Genomic DNA, 20765 nt, shown 5'->3' on the forward strand with positions numbered 1-20765 from the left:
TATCAACCTGCAGCTCTCTTTAAGGCTGAAGCTGCGTCCCTGGTATTAATACATGGGCTCAACCAAGAGAATACACAGGTTGTTGAATCGATTCTGGGTTCTGGCTGACCGATTGTGGTAGTAATCGGGAACGGATCAACTGCCAGTGACATCTTGAAAGAGGTCTCCCGTCTTGCAAAACAAGTTCATCAGGCTGTTAGAGGACCTGGTTTCCAGTTGAAAAAGCTGGAAAATCATAAGAACACTTGGCAGCATTCAATGTTTCGTGTTCATCTTAACAGTTGAGTTGCTTTTTGAAGTTAAACCTTAAGCGGGTTGTTTTTCCTGATACACTGTGACTTTCTGCAGATTGAATGCGCTGGTAAAGATGGTAAGGTGGTATTCCAAGATGGATCAATTGTTGATGCAGATGTCATTATCCACTGTACTGGGATGTCCAAAAATAATTGAATCTATTCTTTCCTATACTTTTTTCCTGACAAACAAAATCTCTTGCAGGTACAAATACCATTTCCCATTTCTTAGATCAAATGGGATAATTACTGCGGAAAACAACCGTGTTGGACGTCTGTATAAATATGTTTTTCCACCAAGCTTAGCCCCTTGGCTTTCTTTCGTGGGACTACCTAACAGGGTAAACTTCTCTCTTCCATTTGTTTCGAATACTTCCGAAGCATTATATTCATGGCTAATCAATGTTTCTGAACAAGAAAACTGAACTTTCAAGTCCTGATGCTACGAGTCATCTATCTAATAGTTGATTACACAATCAGGCAGTGCCCACTTTGGTAATAGAATAACAAGCGAAATGGGTGGCAAAAGTTTTGTCTGGCAAGGTAGAACTGCCGACCCAAGAAGAGATGGCGATTTCTGTTCAAGAAGTTTAGCGTCAGATGGAGAAGACTGGATGGCCCGATCGTCAAACTCACAACCTTCAGCAGGACAAGGTTTCCACTTTTCCCAACCAAAATCCCTCTCTCTCTCTCTCTCCCTCTCTCTCTCCTCTTAACGTCTATATTGTTATGTTGATGGCAGTTTGACAGTGAAAATTGGCTTGTTGCTCAGTTGGACTTGAGGCCTCTGGACAAGTGGAGGGAATTATTGTTTTTCTCCATAAAGGACATTAGATCATTTTACGGCGACATGGGATGTTGACAAATCGATACAAGAGATAGATTCTTCCAATTAACTTCCACAGACGTTTTGTGCTGTCTTATTCTTATGCTAACCTTTTATCCTTTGAAGAGGCAATATTCCTTTTCCCCTTTTCTTCCTCAAGTTCCAACCAGTATAATGCTACAATCTGAGGAAGATGAGCTTCTTTGTCCCTCTCTATCTGTCTCTACTTATCTCACACACATCTAACAGCAAATATCAAGCAGGAGACAAGATAGAAACAGGGAGTACAGGAGAATTTTATCAGATATTATGCCAAAATACTCCCAGGGCAGTCACTGATAAACTATTTCTGGAAGCAGAGACGGGATGCTCCAACAAAGATCCCAATGTAGCAGTGTTGGAAAAATGCAAGCATCAGCTTTGTTCAAGCTGCTCAAAATACAAAATTATGAAGGAATGAAGGCATTACTCGTGGAGCTGCAAGGAAAAGGCAAATTCATTAAGAATATCTTAGTTTACATAAGCTTTTGCAACTATCTAACCACCACAGACTCAATTCACCTGTTCAAACTTGAGCAATCAATCATTTCACTATGATTAACACATTATCGGGGCTACGATTTTTACACACTAAAAGGCAAGGACCTAAAAGTCCGGGACAAAAAAAAAATTAAAACAAGGCAGCCAATTACTGCTTGCACCCAGATTTTTGAATAACAGATGGTTCCAACTGCAGTTCTTTCTAAACTCTCTTTATGAGATAGCCAATCAGGAATCCAAGAAAACCAAGTAGCACCACAAACGATAGAGAGAAGCCACCAGCACGACTTTTACTAATTTCTTTTCTCATCAGTTCCTGCATGATGAATGTGTTATGGCAAAGACGTAATGAGCATAAATGGGAATAAATTACAGTTATAAATTTATACAAAAGAGAATCAGTAAGAACAATGAGAACAGGAAGACTACAATGTGAAACACCAAAGCATAGCAGCATTCCCATAACAAGGGATTATATCAGAAAAATGAAGGGAGAGGTGGAGACAAACAAAAAGGATTAAAGGAGGAATATTTCATAATGTCCTACAGACATGGTTATGGAGGTGAGCAGAAAGCAGTAATAAGGAGCAATATTGACTGCAAAGCAGTCATTATGCCAAAGGCAACATTAAAATTTTGCTTTCATCTCTTCCCAAATTAAATTTCACCACTTTGGCATGCCCGGGGGGTTTGCAGGGTGGCGGCCTAAGGGTGCACTTTGGGGAAAATATGGGGTGCAGTGTGGTGGGAGGGCTCCCCACAGCATTGCACTGGTGTGCCATATGGCACATTAGAGTTGAAGTGAGACCAAACAGAATCAATGGAAACAGGACATTAAAAAAAGATGAACATAATATATCAGAGACCATGAAAGGTAACGATGATTGATACTCTCAGATGCATAAAATAATCAACACAAAGACATCTGCTAGTGTATGGTCATACCAGTTCTTGAAGTAGCCTCTTATTTTGCTGCAAAGCAGAAGATTTCTCGTCTGTCAACTTTGAGATCAGAGACCATGCCTGGAGATAAAAGTGCATTTAAAAAGAGTTTGATGGCATCTCAAACATAGAGCTAGTTTCACCTAATTAAATACATCTCAACCATAATGATTAATAAAATCATTAATGCACGTAAAAATATCAGACATGTCAGGATATCACAAAACTGCATGGGTTATGAATTAATTTTCTAATAAAGTTTAATTACCTTCAGCATTAAGGAGATAAATATCATGAGAAGGTAGAGAAACTTTAATCCCCTACATATGTACCCTTCTTTATTCTTTTGGCAGGATTTTATTGTCTTTTATCACTACACACTTGAAGAATACCTTGAACATCTATTAGTCGCAGTGAGAAGATAATTCCGGAGGAGTCTACACCAGGTTATTATAAGTGTAATTGGCATAAAGCAAAGAGTAAAACAATAACCTTCACTGCCTACATATTGAAATGCATATTTCATATTCTGAAAACAATAAGGAGATTAGAGGAGTGGGAAATGTGAAGGAACCTAAGCAGTCTCAGAGATTGCAACCATGAACCCAGATAGAGTGCTAATTATTAAGATGAAATGCTTATTTATAGAAAAAGTTTGATATTAACAAAGCAACAGAGAGATGAAATACCTCTGAGGACTTTTCTTTTGTCTCCTCTAAAGATCTTGATACCTAAATTTTGGTATTAAGTTGAGCAACAAAAGAACACAAAGTATATCACTAATGGGTAATGCCATTCTCCATTAATAGTTGATAAAGGCAAGGGAAAAAGAAGAGATAATATTTTCTTTCCTGCCAGCTAAGACACTTACATCCTCATATGATGAAACATTTTGGTTCCCATTTTCTTGCATAGATGCTCTGGGAGGAGTCCCCTCCTCAGATCCTTCAGGAACAGGAGAGGGGGGATTAGCAGGAATGTAAATGACCCGCAATTTGAATTCCTCCACAACCCGACCATTTTCCTTGTTAAACTGCATTCCAAACCGTGCCAATTTACATCCAACCAACATAGAGCAGAAACCACAAAGTTGACAAAAGAAACAACAGAGGCATAGCCACCATACCATTTCTGAAGTTATGTCCTTGTTAGCTGTACCCTCTGGAGCAACCACACTCTGGAGGAGGAACTTGTCCCTGCACTGCATGTCAGGAGGTGCCTCCTTTTGAGCTTGCATCGTAACTGCAAGGGTTAATTTCATATCAATAAACCATAAAGAAATAAAAGAAATAAGGTACATTCAAAGACATAAAATCAAATAAAACAATTAAACGCAAATGAGTTAGCTGCCGCAGGGATCAAAAGCATAAACTATGATAAAGAAACAACTCTCGTTAAAACTTAATAAATTACAGAACACTTACCAGTGACATTACATGTACTTCCAGGCATAACAACACCAGTGTTGGGACGGACACAATATTTCTTGGGGTTGGTTGTTTTAACCTGTTGAAGAGTGTTAAAAGGGGAAAATTTCATATCATACAAACATCTCAATCTAAAATCCAATCACAATAAAATGAAATGAAACAATCAAGTACCTTGAAGGCAACATATTTTTCGGTCTTGTTGGTCAATTGCATAGAACATGTGCTTTGCTTCCTCAATTCAACTTTGAAATAACAAGCCACGTATTCCATAGAAGAAAATTTAACCCAAAACAAATAAATAAAACATTTCAATTTAAAATTCAAAAAAAAAACTAACGTCTTCCTTAAACAGATTAAAACCTAAATACTTCTGTTCATTTATGCCTAGGTTTCAAATTTACTAAATCTAGTATCATTCTTCCTATTTATCTCAAATTAGGGAATATGATGAAACAAATAAAGTAAGTCAACCAAATTATATTTGCATCAAAATGAACAAACTTTCGTTTGGCATGATCGAAGTGATCTTCACGAAACTAATACATCAGATCGACGTTCCAAACATTCCTTATTTCGTTTCCTTTATTTCGCTTGTTGATGCTTTAATACCGAACTTAAAGGAAACAAAGCATCAAACTGGAAAAGGAAATGCAGGTGAGAAGCAACTTACATGGGAATTTAAGCTCTGTTGGTTGAATATTGATAAGATCCCCCGTACTCATGGCTCCTTATCAACAAATTTACAAAAAGAAAACCAAATTCTCTTAGGAAAGGGAAGATAAAAACAAAATTAGAGATTGTGGGGAAAAGGAAATGCTGGAATCTGCGGAGATCGTGAAGAAAGAAAGGGCAGGAGGAAGCAGTTTCAAAGGTACTTTTCTTTATCATTTTTCTTTATTTCCTTAAAAATATACTAATTTCACTCGGGGGTGATGTCTGTGACCGTTCTTAACCGTCGATTATGATAGTGTGCGTACCCCTATAATGTTTAGAGTTAAACAACCAGACCAAGGGTAGAAAATGAATTTCAAGAACAGAGAGATGAAATTGTGGGAATTTTGAGTTTTTGGGCCCATGCTATAATTATTGGTTCTATACTATTTTAATTTTTTCTCAAAAACAGAAATTCAATCCTTTTTTCGAGAAAAATAATTAATGTAATGAAGGCCAATTGGACTTATTATCTTATTATAGTGTCTAAAATCTCAATTATCAGTGCATAAGATAAATTTCTTAAAAATTAATATGAAGTCACTCTGATATCTTATGCATGATATATATAAATCAATTAAAATTCACTCTTTTTTAGATTACATTAAATAAAAAAAATTCTTACATAGATTTTTTAGATACTAATAGTTTTTTAATAATTTTTTAAAAATTAAGAAATCATTTCAATATCTAATCATAATCTAAATAAATCAATTCAAAATTTACTCTTCTTTGATTACATTAAATAGTAAAAACTCTTATATTTTTATCCTTAACTAGCCAACCACTAACACACGACTGGTAGTATGCTTAATGACAATAATGGTTACTATTAATAAAATTTTATGTAATATGTATTGATAATGCTAACATTTTCGTGTTGTCTTAACATCCTTTTTCAAATTTTCATCAAACAACCACTGGAATTTTACAATATTATCTTACTACTTTTCTATATGTAAAATCTAATACTAGTGAGCTTATCTAGCAAATAGTAAATTAAGCAATCACAAAATCACAATCTCACATGCCATTTGTTCATGCAAAATAAAGAAAATTATGGCACAATTAACTTTGGTAAATTCATGACTAAGGGTGAACAAATTCAAATATGACCAATTACTCATCAAAATCAAATATAATTTGGGTATAGTTTGGTGTAATTAGTCTTTTTGATCAATTGATTCAAAATGTTTGATTCAATTGATTTTTTTGTTGGTTCTTGGTTTTAAAATTTTTGAACCAATCCATCCAAAAAATCAAACTAAATTTTTTATATTATATATATTAATATATAAATTTTTTTATATATATTAAGAAGAATTGATAGTAAATTTTTTTTGAAAAGAAAATTGATAGTAAGGTTAATTCATAATTACTTAAAATGTATTAGTTTATTATATGTACGTATTTGAATTATAATCATAGTAATTTAATATTAGTTTTATTTATTTATTTATAAATTTATGTTAATATAAAATTATAAATTATATATTTTAAATTATATAACGTATATGTTAATATTATAATATATGATTGTAAATATTTTACATATTAATATGTAAGAATTACTACACAGTAGTAATGTTTCAGAATATAAAATGTTATGGATATATATAATTGTGTAAATATATAATATATACATATATTTAATTTATACATAAACATTGTTACAACTTATAATAAACTTTATTTGTATAATTACATTTAATAGTTTTATTAGTTAGCACCTTACTTTTTATAACATATTGTTTATAATTAGTTATTATTTATACAAATTTTGATATAGAATATAATAATATATAAATTGTGTCATTAATTTCATATATATATAATAAAATAATATATTATATATATTTAATTTATACATAAGTATTACTATAACTTATAATAAACTTTATTTGTATAATTATATTCAATAATTTTATTAGTTATCACCTGAATTTTTTTAACATATTGTTTATAATTAGTTATTATTTATACAAACTTTAATATAAAAATTAAAATATTATAACATATAAGTTGTCTCATTAATTTCATATATATATAATAAAGTAATACATATAAATATATACTATATAAAATTAACATATTACTTATACTTATTATAAATAAGTAATTAATACTTTACAAAATAATAAATTTAAATAATAATTAATAAACAATATATTATAAATAAAGAACAACATAATATTGGTTTTGTTTACAATTTAATAATATTAAAAATATTATATTGTACATTACTATCTAATATATTATCAATATCTAAAGATATTATTATTAATAATATTTATTATATAGTAAAGTTTAATATAAATATATTAAAGTTTATTATTATTAATAATTTTTCATTTATTAATAAGATATAAGCTTTACTTAATGGTCTTGTGTTAGTTTTATTTTGTGAATGTTAATTTTATTATTTTTAATTTTTTTGTTATGTTAAATCTTGAATGTTAATTTAATGATTTATATAAAAAGACATAATTATGTAAGTGAAAGAACAAATGTATGTTTTTTTTATATATTTACATATTTGTATATTTAGTAATTATGGATTAAGTTTATACGTTTTAATGTTATAATTTATAAAAAAAGGTGATAACATTTTGGTTCATTAGTCCAAAACTAAATCGATTGAACAAATTCTATATTTGATTATTTTTTAAATGCTTAGTTCATTTGGTTTTTAAATATGACGAATCAAACCATTCAATCTACTTATTTGCTCATCCGACATACAAATACATTTTTGTAATTTCAAAATGATTCATTCTCTTTGTCCCTCCATTAAATGTTGCATTGAAATATGATAAATTCTTAACATAAGTTAAGCGATTAAGTAAATGAGTCACGAATTATATAAATATAAGATAAAATGATTAATTAAATACGTCTTAAGTAAATTTTAAATAAATTAAGCAAGTTTAGTATTTTTTTAAAATTAAGTTTAGTATATTTAAGATATAAAATTTTTTTATTTTTACCGTATCGGTAAAAGAAATCATAAAATACAATTATTCTAAATCTAAACCTACTTAATTTCGAGTCGACTTTATATCATATTATAGTGTGTCATATTTATAAAATGCATCCAATAATTGACAAATGAATATGAAAAAATATCATAAATAAGTTAAGTTTGATGCACTAAATTTTTTTTCTTTCATTATTGACTTCATGGTGAAAATTCAATGCACTAAAATTCCATGAAACATGATGAAAAATTATGCATGGTGCTCATGCTTTTTTCCATTTTTGAAGGAGTTTGTTATTCTAATATTTAAATCATGCGCTTGCTTTATCTCTTTTTGATTGCCAAAGCTACTTTTATTTTATTTTATTTTTTTGAAAAGCAGATCGGTGATTTCACAATTAATCCATGCTCATGTAGCTTGTCAACGTCAATTATCACCCTGTCATCAAAACAATCCCGTCCGTACGCGGCGAATCAATGCTCCTTTGGACCGTTCGCCACCACCAGCTGTCCCACACTTCACGAATTCCCCATTTTACCCTTCTCACCTCTGACGCCATCACTTTCACTGCACCAGCACACCCTACCAGTAAACTTCCCCACTCTCCATCTCACTCTTTGAACAAGGACCCATGTCTCTCGCTGGCGCACTCGACCTTTTCGATCATTCGCCGTCCCTTTTCTCTCTGTTTTGCGAAGAGCCGGAGCTTTCATTCCCCTTTGATGTCTTTGAGCCAACTCCCGTCCTCCCTGGTTTATTTCTTTCACCTTTTGATCAGGCTTTTGATGCTGTTACAGATGTGACCCGCCTCTTGGAAACGCCGTTTTCGTCGCGTTATCGGAGGATCGGAGCTACAGATGAGTTGGAACTGTGTTCCGGGGCTTTACTTGATCGGATTTCTGGTTTGGAGTTCGGTACTGACCGGTTTAAGCAATGGGATAGGAAGTACAGGTGGAAGGCTGAGATAAAGAGTTCGGATAAGAGTGAAGCAAACCGGAAGTACCAATATACGGCTGAGATCAAGGGTTCGGGGGGGAGGAAGTACGAGTGGACGGCTGAGATTGAGAGTCCGGAGAAGAATGGGACTGATAGGAAGTACAAGTGGACGGCTGAGATGATCAAGGGAGGGAACGTGGGAAACGTTGAGAAGAAGAAACAATGCAAGGTTGAGATTCAAGGTACGCAGAAGAAGGAAGTGCCACTCAAGATTAAGGTGTTGGGATCCCAAGCGGTAGGTAAGGAGGAGACAAAAGGAGAGTGTTCGGTGCGTGTGGTGGAGATCGAAGAGCCTGCAGATCATGCGGCCATGCTTCTCAGACAAGTAGGTGTTCACTTTTCAAACTTCACGCCTCTCCGTTCGACTGTTTCTTGTCTTCTTGATCAAAGCCACACGTGAACGTTGAGAAAAACCCACTTTGTCTGGGATTTTCACAACTCAAACATCATATTTTTGGAGGTTTTAATTTTTAAACAAGTAGACTATAATGCCATTGAAACTATGTCAATAGCTGTTGGCTTTTGCTGAAATTGAATGTATTTGTGAAACGTGAAAGGCTTTCGGGAGGAGAGCTGGAGCAGTGGCCAGATTAAGAGGGAAAAGGAAGGTATTATCACCGGACGAAGCGGCGCTGGTGATAGAGAGGACCTTCAGGGCGTATGTCATCCGTCGGTCAAAGGCTTTACGATCTTTGCGAGAGCTGGCCGTGGCAAAGGCTAAGTTGAAGGAAATCAGGGCATTGTTTAATAACTACTCTTACAGGCAGAACATTGCCCGCGATGCCGAGGAGCGCCAGCGCTTCTCTGAGCGTATTATCGCCCTTGTCCTTACTGTTGATGCTATTCAGGTAGTATCGTTCTGCTTTTGCTTCGCAATCCACGTTAAATTCTGTTCTGATTTTGTTGTTTCGTTTGCTTAAACATATGATCAAGAAAATGTTAAACATGTCTATATCCTATTGTCATTCATAATATTGATTACATTTGGATATTGGCATGGGATATACCTTTTAATTCAATTGACACTGTGGATTGATATTGTAGTCTTGGTAACAAGGCCGGACTCTTTATTATAGTTGTAGTCGAAGTCAACAGTCCTTTCTGTAATCTTGTTATTGAACTGTGCAGTGTAAGTTCAATTTTGTTAGTTTAGATAACAGGTTCCTGAACTAGATTTCTCTTGATATCAGGGCTCTTGTTTTTGTTATGTAAAGGAATTTTCACCAACATTCTCCTCGCTAAAAATTTGCACTAGTTCTTGTATTGATATTACATGAATGTCCTACATGTTGTAAATTGAATGAAGATAAGAGAATTCAGAGTTCTATAGTTTCAACTTGTTATACTTTGTTCTTTAAGATTCTGTTTTGGTTTCATGCTTCGTACTTGTTCTGTATTTAGGGTGGTGATCTTATGGTTCGAGGTGCAAGAAGGTCCATGCTGGACGAGCTGGAAGCAATGCTAGATGCTGTCGACCCCCATCCTTCTGGTAAACTGGGTTTGTTAAAGTGGCAAGCAGTTTGATCTGCCTGAAATTGCAGGAGTGGCAGAGGGTTTTATATGCTTGATCAAGCAGAGAAGCATGACAATAATGCCTTTGAAGTGTGTTTATGATCTTTGAAGTTTGCTTTTCTATCTGGTGAACGCTTTGCTGATCTAAAAATAGTCCTTGTGTCGATGGTGTAAAGGATAAATGGCACTGGAACTTCCCAGTGATCTTTTATTCGTAGCATGGTAGCATCTGCAGTTCTGTTTTGTATATGGACTAGTCTATGAAACTTTCTTCTATAATCTATGTTATTTTGTGTGTTCCTCCCCTTTTCACCCCAATGGTGTTTTCTGTCCTAGAATAGTTGGAGAACGTCGGAAGTGGAGCTGCAAGTCAAACGCAAGGCCAAATATGAGGCAGAAAAGTATAATAATGCCTTCAAGACTCACTTGATTGTCTATGTTTTGTGGATTGTGAAATGGTCGATCAATTTATACTTGCTGCGGGGAATTGATTTAGCGGACAGAATATATATGGTGATGGTTGTCTTTGTATGTGTAGCCTGGTCATTCCTGGTTCTCACCAAGCGCTTTTCAGCCAGTGCGTAGCAGTTCCCTCACCCCAAATTTTTAAATTCTTGAAGTGGGCAAAGTTGGATGAGGCTTTAGACCAACACGGTGGCTGGACCCCAGCCCTGCTGCATATCCACCCCCCAAGTGGTATGGGGAATCCATAGAGGCCAAGCCCAAGGTCCCAAGCCTTTAGTTTTCAGTCGTGAGCAACTGATTTAGCCAGGAGCAGATATTTGACTGATGGCTAACATTTATCAACAATGGAACTATCCATGCTATTATTATTATTCTAATGGCTTTGTCCAGTCTCTACCCGGCGTTGGTGGAACCATCGGTTTTTTTTGGTTTTTACCAGGCATCAAAGTTAAAATGACTGCAGAATCTTTCACCAGAAAGGTAAAAATATAGAGGAGGAAAACAAGGAGGGTGACACAGCGGGCCAGGCAAGAGCCTGCAGTCGAAGAATTTGGGCTCTACATACAATTACAGAGAAGTTAAAAGCGTGTAAGAAAATGGTGAACGCATTTATCCTACATTGGTCCATGGTCTATACACGGCAGCCGATGCGAATGCAACCTTACTGTAATTTCTGGACCCATATTAGATTGTGTGAATAAAATGAAAATCGACTTGTATCTTCATTCCTTTTCCTGTCAGAGATTTTGAACAATCAACAGCACCAGGCAATGGCATTACAAAGCCAGGAAGAAGCACATAAATCTAGCTACAAGTGACATCGATGGCGATTAACTGCGTCTACTTATTACCACTTATGCAAAACCTAGAGCTGGAGGAGCATGTCGTGGTCCCATTTTTTACTTTTCTTATGCTAAAAGTCCAGGCGTCGTGACGCTAATAATTTTTTTGCTTCTTTAAATACAAACGTCGGTATGCTTCAAAGCTATTCTGAAGGCAACAACTTATATTCATGTGGAGACATGACAAAAGGCCAAATGCATATCCTGATACGTGGCAGAAACCCACAGCAGGGAGGATCAGTAAATGCCGAACACTTGTCCTAGCATCAGGTGACCCAATTTTTTCTATCGACCTTTCAGTTTCCAAAGGGATATTTCTCTCATCCTCAACGGACCTTAAAAGAACTTAGTTAAAAAATATTTGGATTCCCTAGCTCCACCTGTTCACAGTTCATCTCATTCGATTATATTTTAACGAAACCAGCCATGAAGGTTGTAGATGTGAGAGAAAATACAAGGAAAGACATTTTGGGGAAGGAGAAATAAATGCGAACCCCCAAGCTATTCTATATTGTCTCGTCTGTCCATTTTGATACTGGAAATAGCGAAAAGAAACATGGATAGTGTTGCAAGAAGGGTCAAATGGAATTTTGAAGAAAACACATCAGGAAGGGAACTGCTGGACACCTAACAACCAAAAGATTAGGTTTGCCCCAGATGAAGCATTGAATGACACTCACCACTCAGAATCCAAATAATCAATGTCTTCCTCCAAACCCATTATTTCTTGAAACTGTCCAAGTGCTTTTCTTCATAAAAGGATTGGCAATTTGGCATCCTACTCCCTTGTCCACCAGGCTCATTCTCATTCCCTCCCCCCACAACTTGCTCTCCTGTGCGATGAGAATTGGCATTATCTTAGGTGTAGATCTTAAATAGAAGAGTCAGCAATTAAAAGCTTTCTTTCCAACCCTTTTAGAAAAGAGGGAGAATAAAAGGAAAAGCTTTGACACAACCGAAAAGACCACAGAACCAAAAAGCCAAAAGTGTCTAAGCTGGCTGATACTATTACACTGTCAAAGCTACAATTTTCCTGCAAAATTATGAAAAGAAACCGCTTTTGGTTCTGATTTTTCAATATACCCAATAATTAAAAGGAAGAGAATCAAGGCAAAAACTTGGTGTTCTCTTCCCTGTTTAAGCAGAACTGATAAGGAGAGTGGTTTACACGTATCTCAAAGTAGCATAATTTTAAACATATAAGTACAAAGATATCCCCTAACTAAAGTATATTATCACTAAATTAATGTCACAAGTTCCAACCAAGATTGAAATGCAAAATCAGCATTAGACTAGTCAAGACTCAAAAAGGGTTTTCTTTTTCTCAAATGAAGAGAGCCATTGGGGAAAGGAAAACAGTAAATAATTCTATGGACATTGGCTTATTTGCCTTCCAATTTTGTCCCTATCCTGTCCAGGGAAAAATGGAAAGCGAAGGAAGAAAACAAACAGAAAGAGACACATCTGGGATTTCCAATTGCAATCACCCCATCAAGATTGGCCATCAATCATTCAATTATATGGAAATTGATTAACTTTCATTCTCCAATTCAAGCTCAGATACTCAAACAGGATTTTGTACAGTGCTAAAATAAAATTGTAAAGCATAAATACAGATAATTGGGAATATAAATATTATATATAACCCCATAGAAGAAAAAGAGGGGATAATGCAATAATACAGCACTTTCTGTCAGTATTACTCACTATAACTATGTAAAAAGGGAAAAAAATTGAGGATGAATATTTTGCAATGGGAGAGGAGAGTGTGTACATGAACAAAATTGGGAGATGTTTTCATCCCTAAATTGTCTGGAATGAGAATATAAAATACCAACAATGCCCCAATCTCCCTTACCTCTCTCTCTCTTCCCCAGGACAACAAATTCAATACAGTGGAGCCCGGTGTGGAGTTTTCTTTCTCCGGTTCATCAAACTTCCCGAAACTTCGGATGCTGGAGGACATGTCGGACGACATACAGTCAAGCTACTCCTCTTCTTTTTCACAATCTCTGTCGTGGCAGTGCAAGCAACTGCCCTGCACCACACTTCACCATATCCACCAGACCCGGAAGACGTCTTGGTCGAACCAGACGGCTCAAGGACGGAGTCAGGTGTTACCAGACCATCATCCAGACCCGCCTCAGGTAAAGGCAAAAAATTGCACTCAAACAGGAACTTGGAAAGCCCATCTTCTGTTCTTAACAGATAATTGATCTGCAACACATGGTGAAATGATTGAGATATAGTGAGGACGCAGACGTGCAAAAGTGGACAAGAAAAGAGTGGGAGATGGTGGTTATGGAGTTAGGGGAATAAAAAGGAGAGAAAAAAAAAAAAGAAGGCACCTTGCAGGAGAGAGAGCAAAAGAGATAAGGGTCTTGCAGGCTTCTGTCGCAGGTGCTGCAGAAGTTGCCGGAGCCTCTGAACTGCCTTGTCTGCGGCCTTTGGTTTATAAAAATCACTTTCGCACTGTTTGTTATGTATGACTAATGAAAGAGAAAGAGAGAGAGAGAGAGAGGGAGAGGCAGTGAGTATCATTGAAGAATAACAAAATAGTTTGCAGCGTATGGAGCATGGGGGACTCCTTTCAGAATTCAGACAATGCTTTTCTGAAAATCTCAGCTCTTTTTATTGAACAGTGTTATATTATCTGGTGGTTAAATGGACAGTAGATAATTGAAACAAGCCAAAAAAAATACTTTACATAATTTGAATTTCAAGCAAGGACATTGTTTGTCGTTTGGAAGAAATGCACACAGTAAATAAATATCCAAGGTTAATTAAATTAGCCCAAAGGGTGTTTTTCCAAAGAAAAGCACAGGGAATTAATTCAAATATGCTTTTCCAATGTCTCTTCTTTTCCTCCAAGGTTGTTTGTTTCAAGTTGAATTAAGGAGCAAGAATTATGACTTACTTGGACAAAGGAACAGTCCATTAGTTTTGTTGCATCATCCAACCTTATAACATCGTGATAGACATACCGTCTTATCTGAAACATGACATGGAAAGTTAAAACTTGAAATCATGCATCATCAAGAATTGGAAAGAAAAAGTAATGGATTTTGAGATACTGTTCAGGTGAATTTTGAAGAGGGTGGGGGGAACCTGTAAGAGCCTGTGAGAGCTGTGAGGAGACAAGCAGTGAGGGCATATACTGATGCAACAGTCCAAGCAATAGATATTCTTCTCGTTTTTCTTGGCATCTTCATGAATTATACAAGCATTGAAGAATTTCTCAGAAAGAAGAACTTGAAGCCAACGAGGTAGATGTGAAGAAAACAACTGGAAACCAACATGTACAAGACAACGTAATCCAATTAGCTTTCACAGGTAACAAGAGAGAGAGAAAGCACAGAAGAAAAAGTTTAAAATGAGAAAAAGGAAACACTTACCATGGTTTTCTTGTTTGAATTCTTGAGAGAGAGATTGGTCAGGACTTATGAAGATACTGGTGGACTAACCATTATTGCAGAGAGAGGAGAGGAGAGTGCAAGAAAAGAGAAACGGCGCCTGGCGACTGCTACTGGGCTGGTGTTACTGTTACCAATGAAAAAACAGGAAAGAGACTGAGAGAGAAAGAAAGGGAAAGAGAGCGAGACGTTGGCCTCATTTAAAGAGGTGCTCTGTCTTTCTTGTGTATTTGTACGTCATTGTAGTCTACTCCACTGTAAAGCAGGATTACAAAGATATGGATATTTTAATTACAGGGATTGGAAAACGGGTAGGCCAGGACTAAAAAGCAAAGGGCTGGAAATTAAAAGGAAAGAAAGTAATAGAATAGTGATGAAAAAATCAACTCAAAGATCAAAACTTTCTTCTTCCATTGCTGTTTACTAAGAGCCCTTGTCCCGAAAACCCTAAAACCCAAACCATTTGGTTCTTTGTGAATGGTTTTGGGTTACTGCCATTCTCTCTCTCTGTCTCTCTCCCCTTTGCTAAGTGCAAAATGACAAGACCAAGAACAGTGACTTTTCTCAGTTCTCGGTGGAAAACGGTAAAAGAAAAGTGGCAAGTGGCATTGGGGATTAGAAAGTGACCAATTTTTTTTATGGAATTACAGCTCTATACATGAATCCTTTTCAGGATTATGTCCAAAATCCTGCTCATGCTCAGCTGTTGCACAGCTTTTACTATGTGGATGAATACAGTAGTCTTGGATAACTCCATGGCTTCTACATCATCACCATGATCCCATTCAATTTCCTGGTCTTTGCTCAATTATTGAAGGATGCTTATACAATGGAATGATGCCAACTAGCTTGAAATTTTCTGTGGTCAAATATAAGGTCTATACATTCACCATTTTTATTGAATGTATGTTGAGATAGGAGGGAAGTTAGTTTCAATTGGGTATTCTGATTCCCATAGACTACAAGAAATCAGCCGAAATTCACTGTTTTGAATACTGTCCACAAATCTAAAAAAGAGAACATCACTATTTCACCGACATTAATAAATACATTTCCCACACTTTAATCCAGGAATTAGCTCAAAGGAATAGTACTAATGACAATGATTATGATGGCATAGATCATAAAGAAAGAATTTTTGTCTGAGTCACATGCGTCGAATCCAGCAATCCATAGTGGTGGTTTACTGGTTTTCATTCCACAAATCACTCTATTAATGGGTAAAATGGACCCAAACCACCCCTCCCCCGCCCCCAATTCCTTGCAATAAACAAGGTTCACGAGGTATCTGACATTATTAACAAGACTGGGGGTGTTTCAAGTAATTTCATATCACCAGAAAAGAAAGTAAGCCAGAGTAAAACATCGCAGACAAAGGGGGGTTTGGAGATGGCATCAAAACCGTACGCATTACCCACAGCAGTAGCAGCAGCAGCACTGAGCAAAGCAGCGCCAACCCCAAAACCAAACCCACACCCACCCCTTATCATCAGCCATCGACAGTGGAATCATGTCCAAAGGTTACTTCTCCAGATCGTTTTTACTGCGTGAATTTACTAAAGCATGCTCTATATTTTTTTTGCCAGGCTAAGCTTACATTGGTACGGTAGTAGCCTTTGAGGTTTGAGCTAATGTTCTTGAACACTATTATCCACGCGTGTTCGATCTCATCTTCCTTCTATCACTTCTTTATACCTAATCAAATAAAGAATCATAACATTCTCACCAAACCCATATTATTTTCTTCAGTCCTTGTTGGCTAAAACTTACAAAAGACTTGATAAAAGCAGTATTTTTTCCGGGAATGATTTACCATTTCCCTTAGATTCAGCATGTTAATGTGTTTCTACATACCACGTTTAACTTCTGCCATTGGAAAAAAGCTGCAAGAGTCTTTTCTTTTAATGGTGAAATTAAAAGAGATACTGTTGATTGAAAGTAATGAATATCTTCAACTAAAAAGGTTCGTACCAAAGATGACTAAGCTAAAAATCAGCTAAGGATTGCTAACAGGCTCCTTTTTCTTTGAATCTGTTAGTAAGCTTTAAACTTTTGTATGAGCTATGGCTTTGCTGGTAGCCAACCTACATTGGTACAGTTCAAAGCTTCCTTGGCTAACATCGACAACATTAACAAGCCACTCAATCACTGACCCATCATTTATAAATTTACAAAGTAAAATATACCCTCATTTTACGTGCTTAATTTTTGGTAATAGGCTAAAAGAAAACAGCACGGGAGAAAAAAAGTAGTGAAGTTCTGCTTAATTTGAAGTAGTTAAAGAAAAGTACGTATAGCAAAAGTTATGACGTTAGACCAAGGCTATAGTTGCAGAGTTATAGGCTAAAAGCTGAAGGCTGGTTTCACCGTTTTACATATACAAATCAAGGGAAAGCGGAAGCAAAATATTCGATGACAAGGACTCGCAAAGTTCAAAAAAATATAAAGACAAGTCTGAAGTTTTTTCGTGTGTCTGAAAGTTTGGGGATAAAAAGTGAAAAAAAGAAAAAAGAAAAAATTAGTTTGTATTTGAACAAAGTTTTCAAAGGAGAAAGTAAGAATTAAGAGCGATCCAGCCAGGCAAAACAAGAAAGTAAGAATTAAATGAGAAAGCATTGGACATCAATAAAGACAAAACTTGTAAGCCAACACGATAGCGAAGTTTCACCATCAGACATGATTATGTGAATGCTCCTCAGCTTCAGGATTTAACTTACTTTCTCTCATTGATCAATGAATGACAAAACCAAAAAAAAAAAAAACAACTTCCCCATCCCTTCATGTGTTTCATGTTATCTTAAAACATTCAAAAATCCTCGTGTGTCACCTTTTGGACAAACTCATATATTACAAATAAACAATGGAAACCTCCACACACCCTTCTCAGGAAAACGAAAATCCTGATTGGGCCTGGAATAATCATTAAACAAAGGGGAAACATAGGTTCCAGGATTAGCACAGTAACTATTGAAGGTGACAAATGCAAGGTGGAAAGGTCCAAAACCCCTGAAAGTATTTTTCGGATCAGTCGGTCATCAGTTAGCTAATTAAGAGAAGAGATTTGCTCAAACAAGATGTTCAAAAGGCACACGCTAGATATAGGGAAACAGCTCCAATCAATAAAGAAGGATATCGAGATCTTTGACTTGGAAAATTAGAACCTAAAGAATATCTTATTCTAGAAAATATTCCAAAGGATGTAGTGATCAAAAGTTGGTTTAATTCCTGAGCGTTGATATGATTTTCTTATAGCGTTCTAATAAACTACTTCCAAGGTCAATAAGTCCTTGGACCATACAAAACTTTCGAGATCGACGTTCTTCGGAAGCTCCATAATCTTCTCCTGTTTTCGTTGTTTCCTCTTGAACTTCCTCGGTTCGGTCTTCAATCTCCTCGCAACGACTTTCTTTTCTGCATGGGACAGTGCCCGTGACATCTCCGCGAAGTTGTAAAGTGCCTTGTTCTCACCAGGCGGGACGATAACGGGATGGGATTCTGCTTCCATGATTACCTCTTTCTCAAGGACTTTCTTTTCTGCATGGTACAGTGTCCGTGACATCTCCGCGAAGTCGTAAAGAGCCTTGTTCTGGCCCGGCGGAACGACAACTGGATGGGATTCTGCTTCCATAATTACCTCTTTCACGGTGTGGTTTATTGATCCTGAACAGCTCTCGTTTCTGACCATCAGAACGTTTGCGTTGCGGGAGCCCGATTGGGTCTCACTTTCAGTTCCTTGTTCAGCGAAGAAGCTGCTTGTTATCTCCTTTCAGGGATTTAAAGAGTTTATCCATGTCTAAGCATACTAGGAGCGTGAACCTTTTCTTCCGTGGAAAGGAAGGAAAATTAACTTCGAGCAGGGTGTGGGGATGGAGGTAATGGCCCGGGAGATTTATTATGTTTGTATAGAACGGAAGTAGCTTTGGGCAAATGGGCCTGGCCAATTTTCAACTCAGGGTTGTCGCCTCGTGGGTAATATTATAGGTTGTACAAGTCCAAGTTCCTTCGAGGTGCCCCAATCCAAGTTGAAAACATACTTCCAACTATGAATTTTAACCCACGCCAACTGGTCCGTAAATCAGAAAAGGCCATGTGGTAATTACACATCAATTTGGGTTTCAATAAGCCCAGCGCATTGAATTGCAAATTGGGGCCACAGATAATGAAAAACCCAAACCAAACAGCCCACAACATTCTTCGTTTAAGGAATTAATACAAAATCGACAGATGATTTTGGCAGATATGCTCTTAAATTTCATATACTTCCACTCTTTTTTCTTAACACTTCTGTCATCGACTTTTAAGAGAAGGGAAAAGAAACCTTATCTCAAAATGTTTTCTTTAGAGGGCATGTTCTTTTAGTTTGCATCAAAACTTTAGGATTAAGATATGGTCTTTTGACAAAATAATATAGTACGCCGACTATCTGGCTGGCAGGTCAGTGCGCAAACAATTAGAGGGACACCATGATTACTTCGACAAGATTAACGAAATCTCTGTCACATGTGGTAGATTATGATTAGTCGTGCTAAATTATTCCCTTATTGACTGTTACAGCTCTTTAAGTTCAAAGCATGCTGATTGCTGAAGCTTAGCAGAGAAAATTCTAACGTTGCAGCTGCCACTTCGAGTTCAAAACATTTGTATACGAAATCGAATGACCTCAAACCCTGCATAACTTCAAGATAAAGCATCATAGATTTTGTGTATTTAGTTCAATAAAAGAATTCCAACTTTCCATGTTGATTCAATGAAGAAAATCAAATATAATGAAATATTTTCATCTATATATTAACTGTGCAGGTTTTTGAGAAGTTTAGATTCCATTTTAAAGCTTCAGCAATTTCATGACGGTTGCCCCAAACCAAATTCATACGACTTTAGTTGGTTAATGAAGGGAAAAGTTCTGCCGTGGCCTGAAGGTGCATGCCAGAGATTTGCCATTACCAACAATCGAATCATGAAAAATTAGTCCCCGTGGTCCCCCTTGTTTCATGGTTGTGGCCAGGCTTGAGCATTTGCCTTTACTATAAACTGTCAAGAAACCTTCAGCAAATCCATCTATTGGCTACAGCTGATTCAGACAGCAGTCAAGTCTGAATCCCATGTTTAATGAGAACAAAGCTGATCTTAATTTGTATACTGTTTGTAGATAAGTGAAAGCCTATAAGTTGAGAATATAGTCATTAATTAACTATCTTTATTGCAATAAACAAAGTTGACTGAAATAAGATTTTAGAAAATATATGGAGTATGACATAAAATTCTTGCTTTAGGAAAACAGAAGTGTTCTAAGGTGCCAATAGAAAAGGTCTAGCTGGGCCTTGCTGCTAATCAAGATGCTGTCGTCCTCTTTTCACTGTTATTTTCTCTTTGGACTTAAGAGTAATTCAACCAATGGGCTCACTCTTTGACTTCATGCAACAAACCCTAACCTACTTCCCAATCATGGCGCAAATTTTCCACCAAACACATATTCCTTTCTTTCCAGTCAACCGTTTACTTTAAGGAATCCCAACCCAACTCCTAAAAAGGCTTTTCTGGATGTTTCTTGCTAGAGTTACACACCAAGTACCATCGGGAGATTCTGTTGCACCATGTCTGCACTAATAGAAAGAGTTGTTCAAACTTCATTGTTTTTTCCTTTTCTCACATTGTGTAAAGTGTAAGCCACTGCTTACACTGTACAGCCAATGCACATGAGTCTCATCTTGAGCTTGCATTTGCATTGGGTTGATCTTTTCATATTTAATTTCCAGTTCTTTGATTGTCCCTGGAACGAAATGTACACCATTTAGAACAATCTTCTGGGTAAGATTT

At 36.2% G+C, this 20765-nt stretch overlaps 3 protein-coding genes and 1 pseudogene across 4 annotated transcripts in view; 2 read left to right on the forward strand and 2 right to left on the reverse strand.

Annotated features, from left to right (window-relative positions):
- Positions 1 to 1462, forward strand: part of LOC110413162 (flavin-containing monooxygenase FMO GS-OX-like 3) — a 2392-nt pseudogene extending 930 nt beyond the window's left edge. The window contains exons 3-7 of the transcript XR_016351044.1: positions 111 to 267; positions 349 to 434; positions 499 to 634; positions 774 to 947; positions 1036 to 1462. The product of XR_016351044.1 is annotated as a flavin-containing monooxygenase FMO GS-OX-like 3 (transcript). The remainder of the gene's footprint in view (positions 1 to 110; positions 268 to 348; positions 435 to 498; positions 635 to 773; positions 948 to 1035) is intronic.
- Positions 1463 to 1597: 135 nt separating this feature from the next.
- Positions 1598 to 4896, reverse strand: LOC110413161 (Plant VAMP (vesicle-associated membrane protein) family protein). Its single transcript, XM_021423882.2, has 8 exons — positions 4702 to 4896; positions 4203 to 4273; positions 4026 to 4107; positions 3728 to 3843; positions 3473 to 3634; positions 3291 to 3332; positions 2605 to 2682; positions 1598 to 1975 (listed from the first exon to the last, which is right to left on the reverse strand). Exons 1-8 carry the CDS (start codon positions 4751 to 4753, stop codon positions 1862 to 1864), a joined length of 717 nt encoding a protein of 238 aa, XP_021279557.1. The 5' UTR covers positions 4754 to 4896; the 3' UTR covers positions 1598 to 1861.
- Positions 4897 to 8201: 3305 nt separating this feature from the next.
- LOC110413160 (uncharacterized) lies at positions 8202 to 10540 on the forward strand. Its single transcript, XM_021423881.2, has 3 exons — positions 8202 to 9041; positions 9274 to 9564; positions 10118 to 10540. The coding sequence occupies exons 1-3, from the start codon at positions 8352 to 8354 to the stop codon at positions 10238 to 10240; spliced, it is 1104 nt and encodes a 367-aa protein (XP_021279556.1). The 5' UTR covers positions 8202 to 8351; the 3' UTR covers positions 10241 to 10540.
- Positions 10541 to 13156: 2616 nt separating this feature from the next.
- On the reverse strand, positions 13157 to 15330 carry LOC110414206 (PLATZ transcription factor family protein). Its single transcript, XM_021425284.2, has 5 exons — positions 14931 to 15330; positions 14644 to 14820; positions 14453 to 14527; positions 13884 to 14024; positions 13157 to 13752 (listed from the first exon to the last, which is right to left on the reverse strand). The coding sequence occupies exons 1-5, from the start codon at positions 14931 to 14933 to the stop codon at positions 13423 to 13425; spliced, it is 726 nt and encodes a 241-aa protein (XP_021280959.1). The 5' UTR covers positions 14934 to 15330; the 3' UTR covers positions 13157 to 13422.
- Between the last annotated feature and the right edge of the window lie 5435 nt (positions 15331 to 20765).

This window comes from Theobroma umbraticum, unplaced genomic scaffold (genome assembly GCF_002168275.2).
Source record: "Theobroma umbraticum cultivar Fairchild unplaced genomic scaffold, ASM216827v3 scaffold_4.1, whole genome shotgun sequence".
Classification (NCBI taxonomy): domain Eukaryota; kingdom Viridiplantae; phylum Streptophyta; class Magnoliopsida; order Malvales; family Malvaceae; genus Theobroma; species Theobroma umbraticum.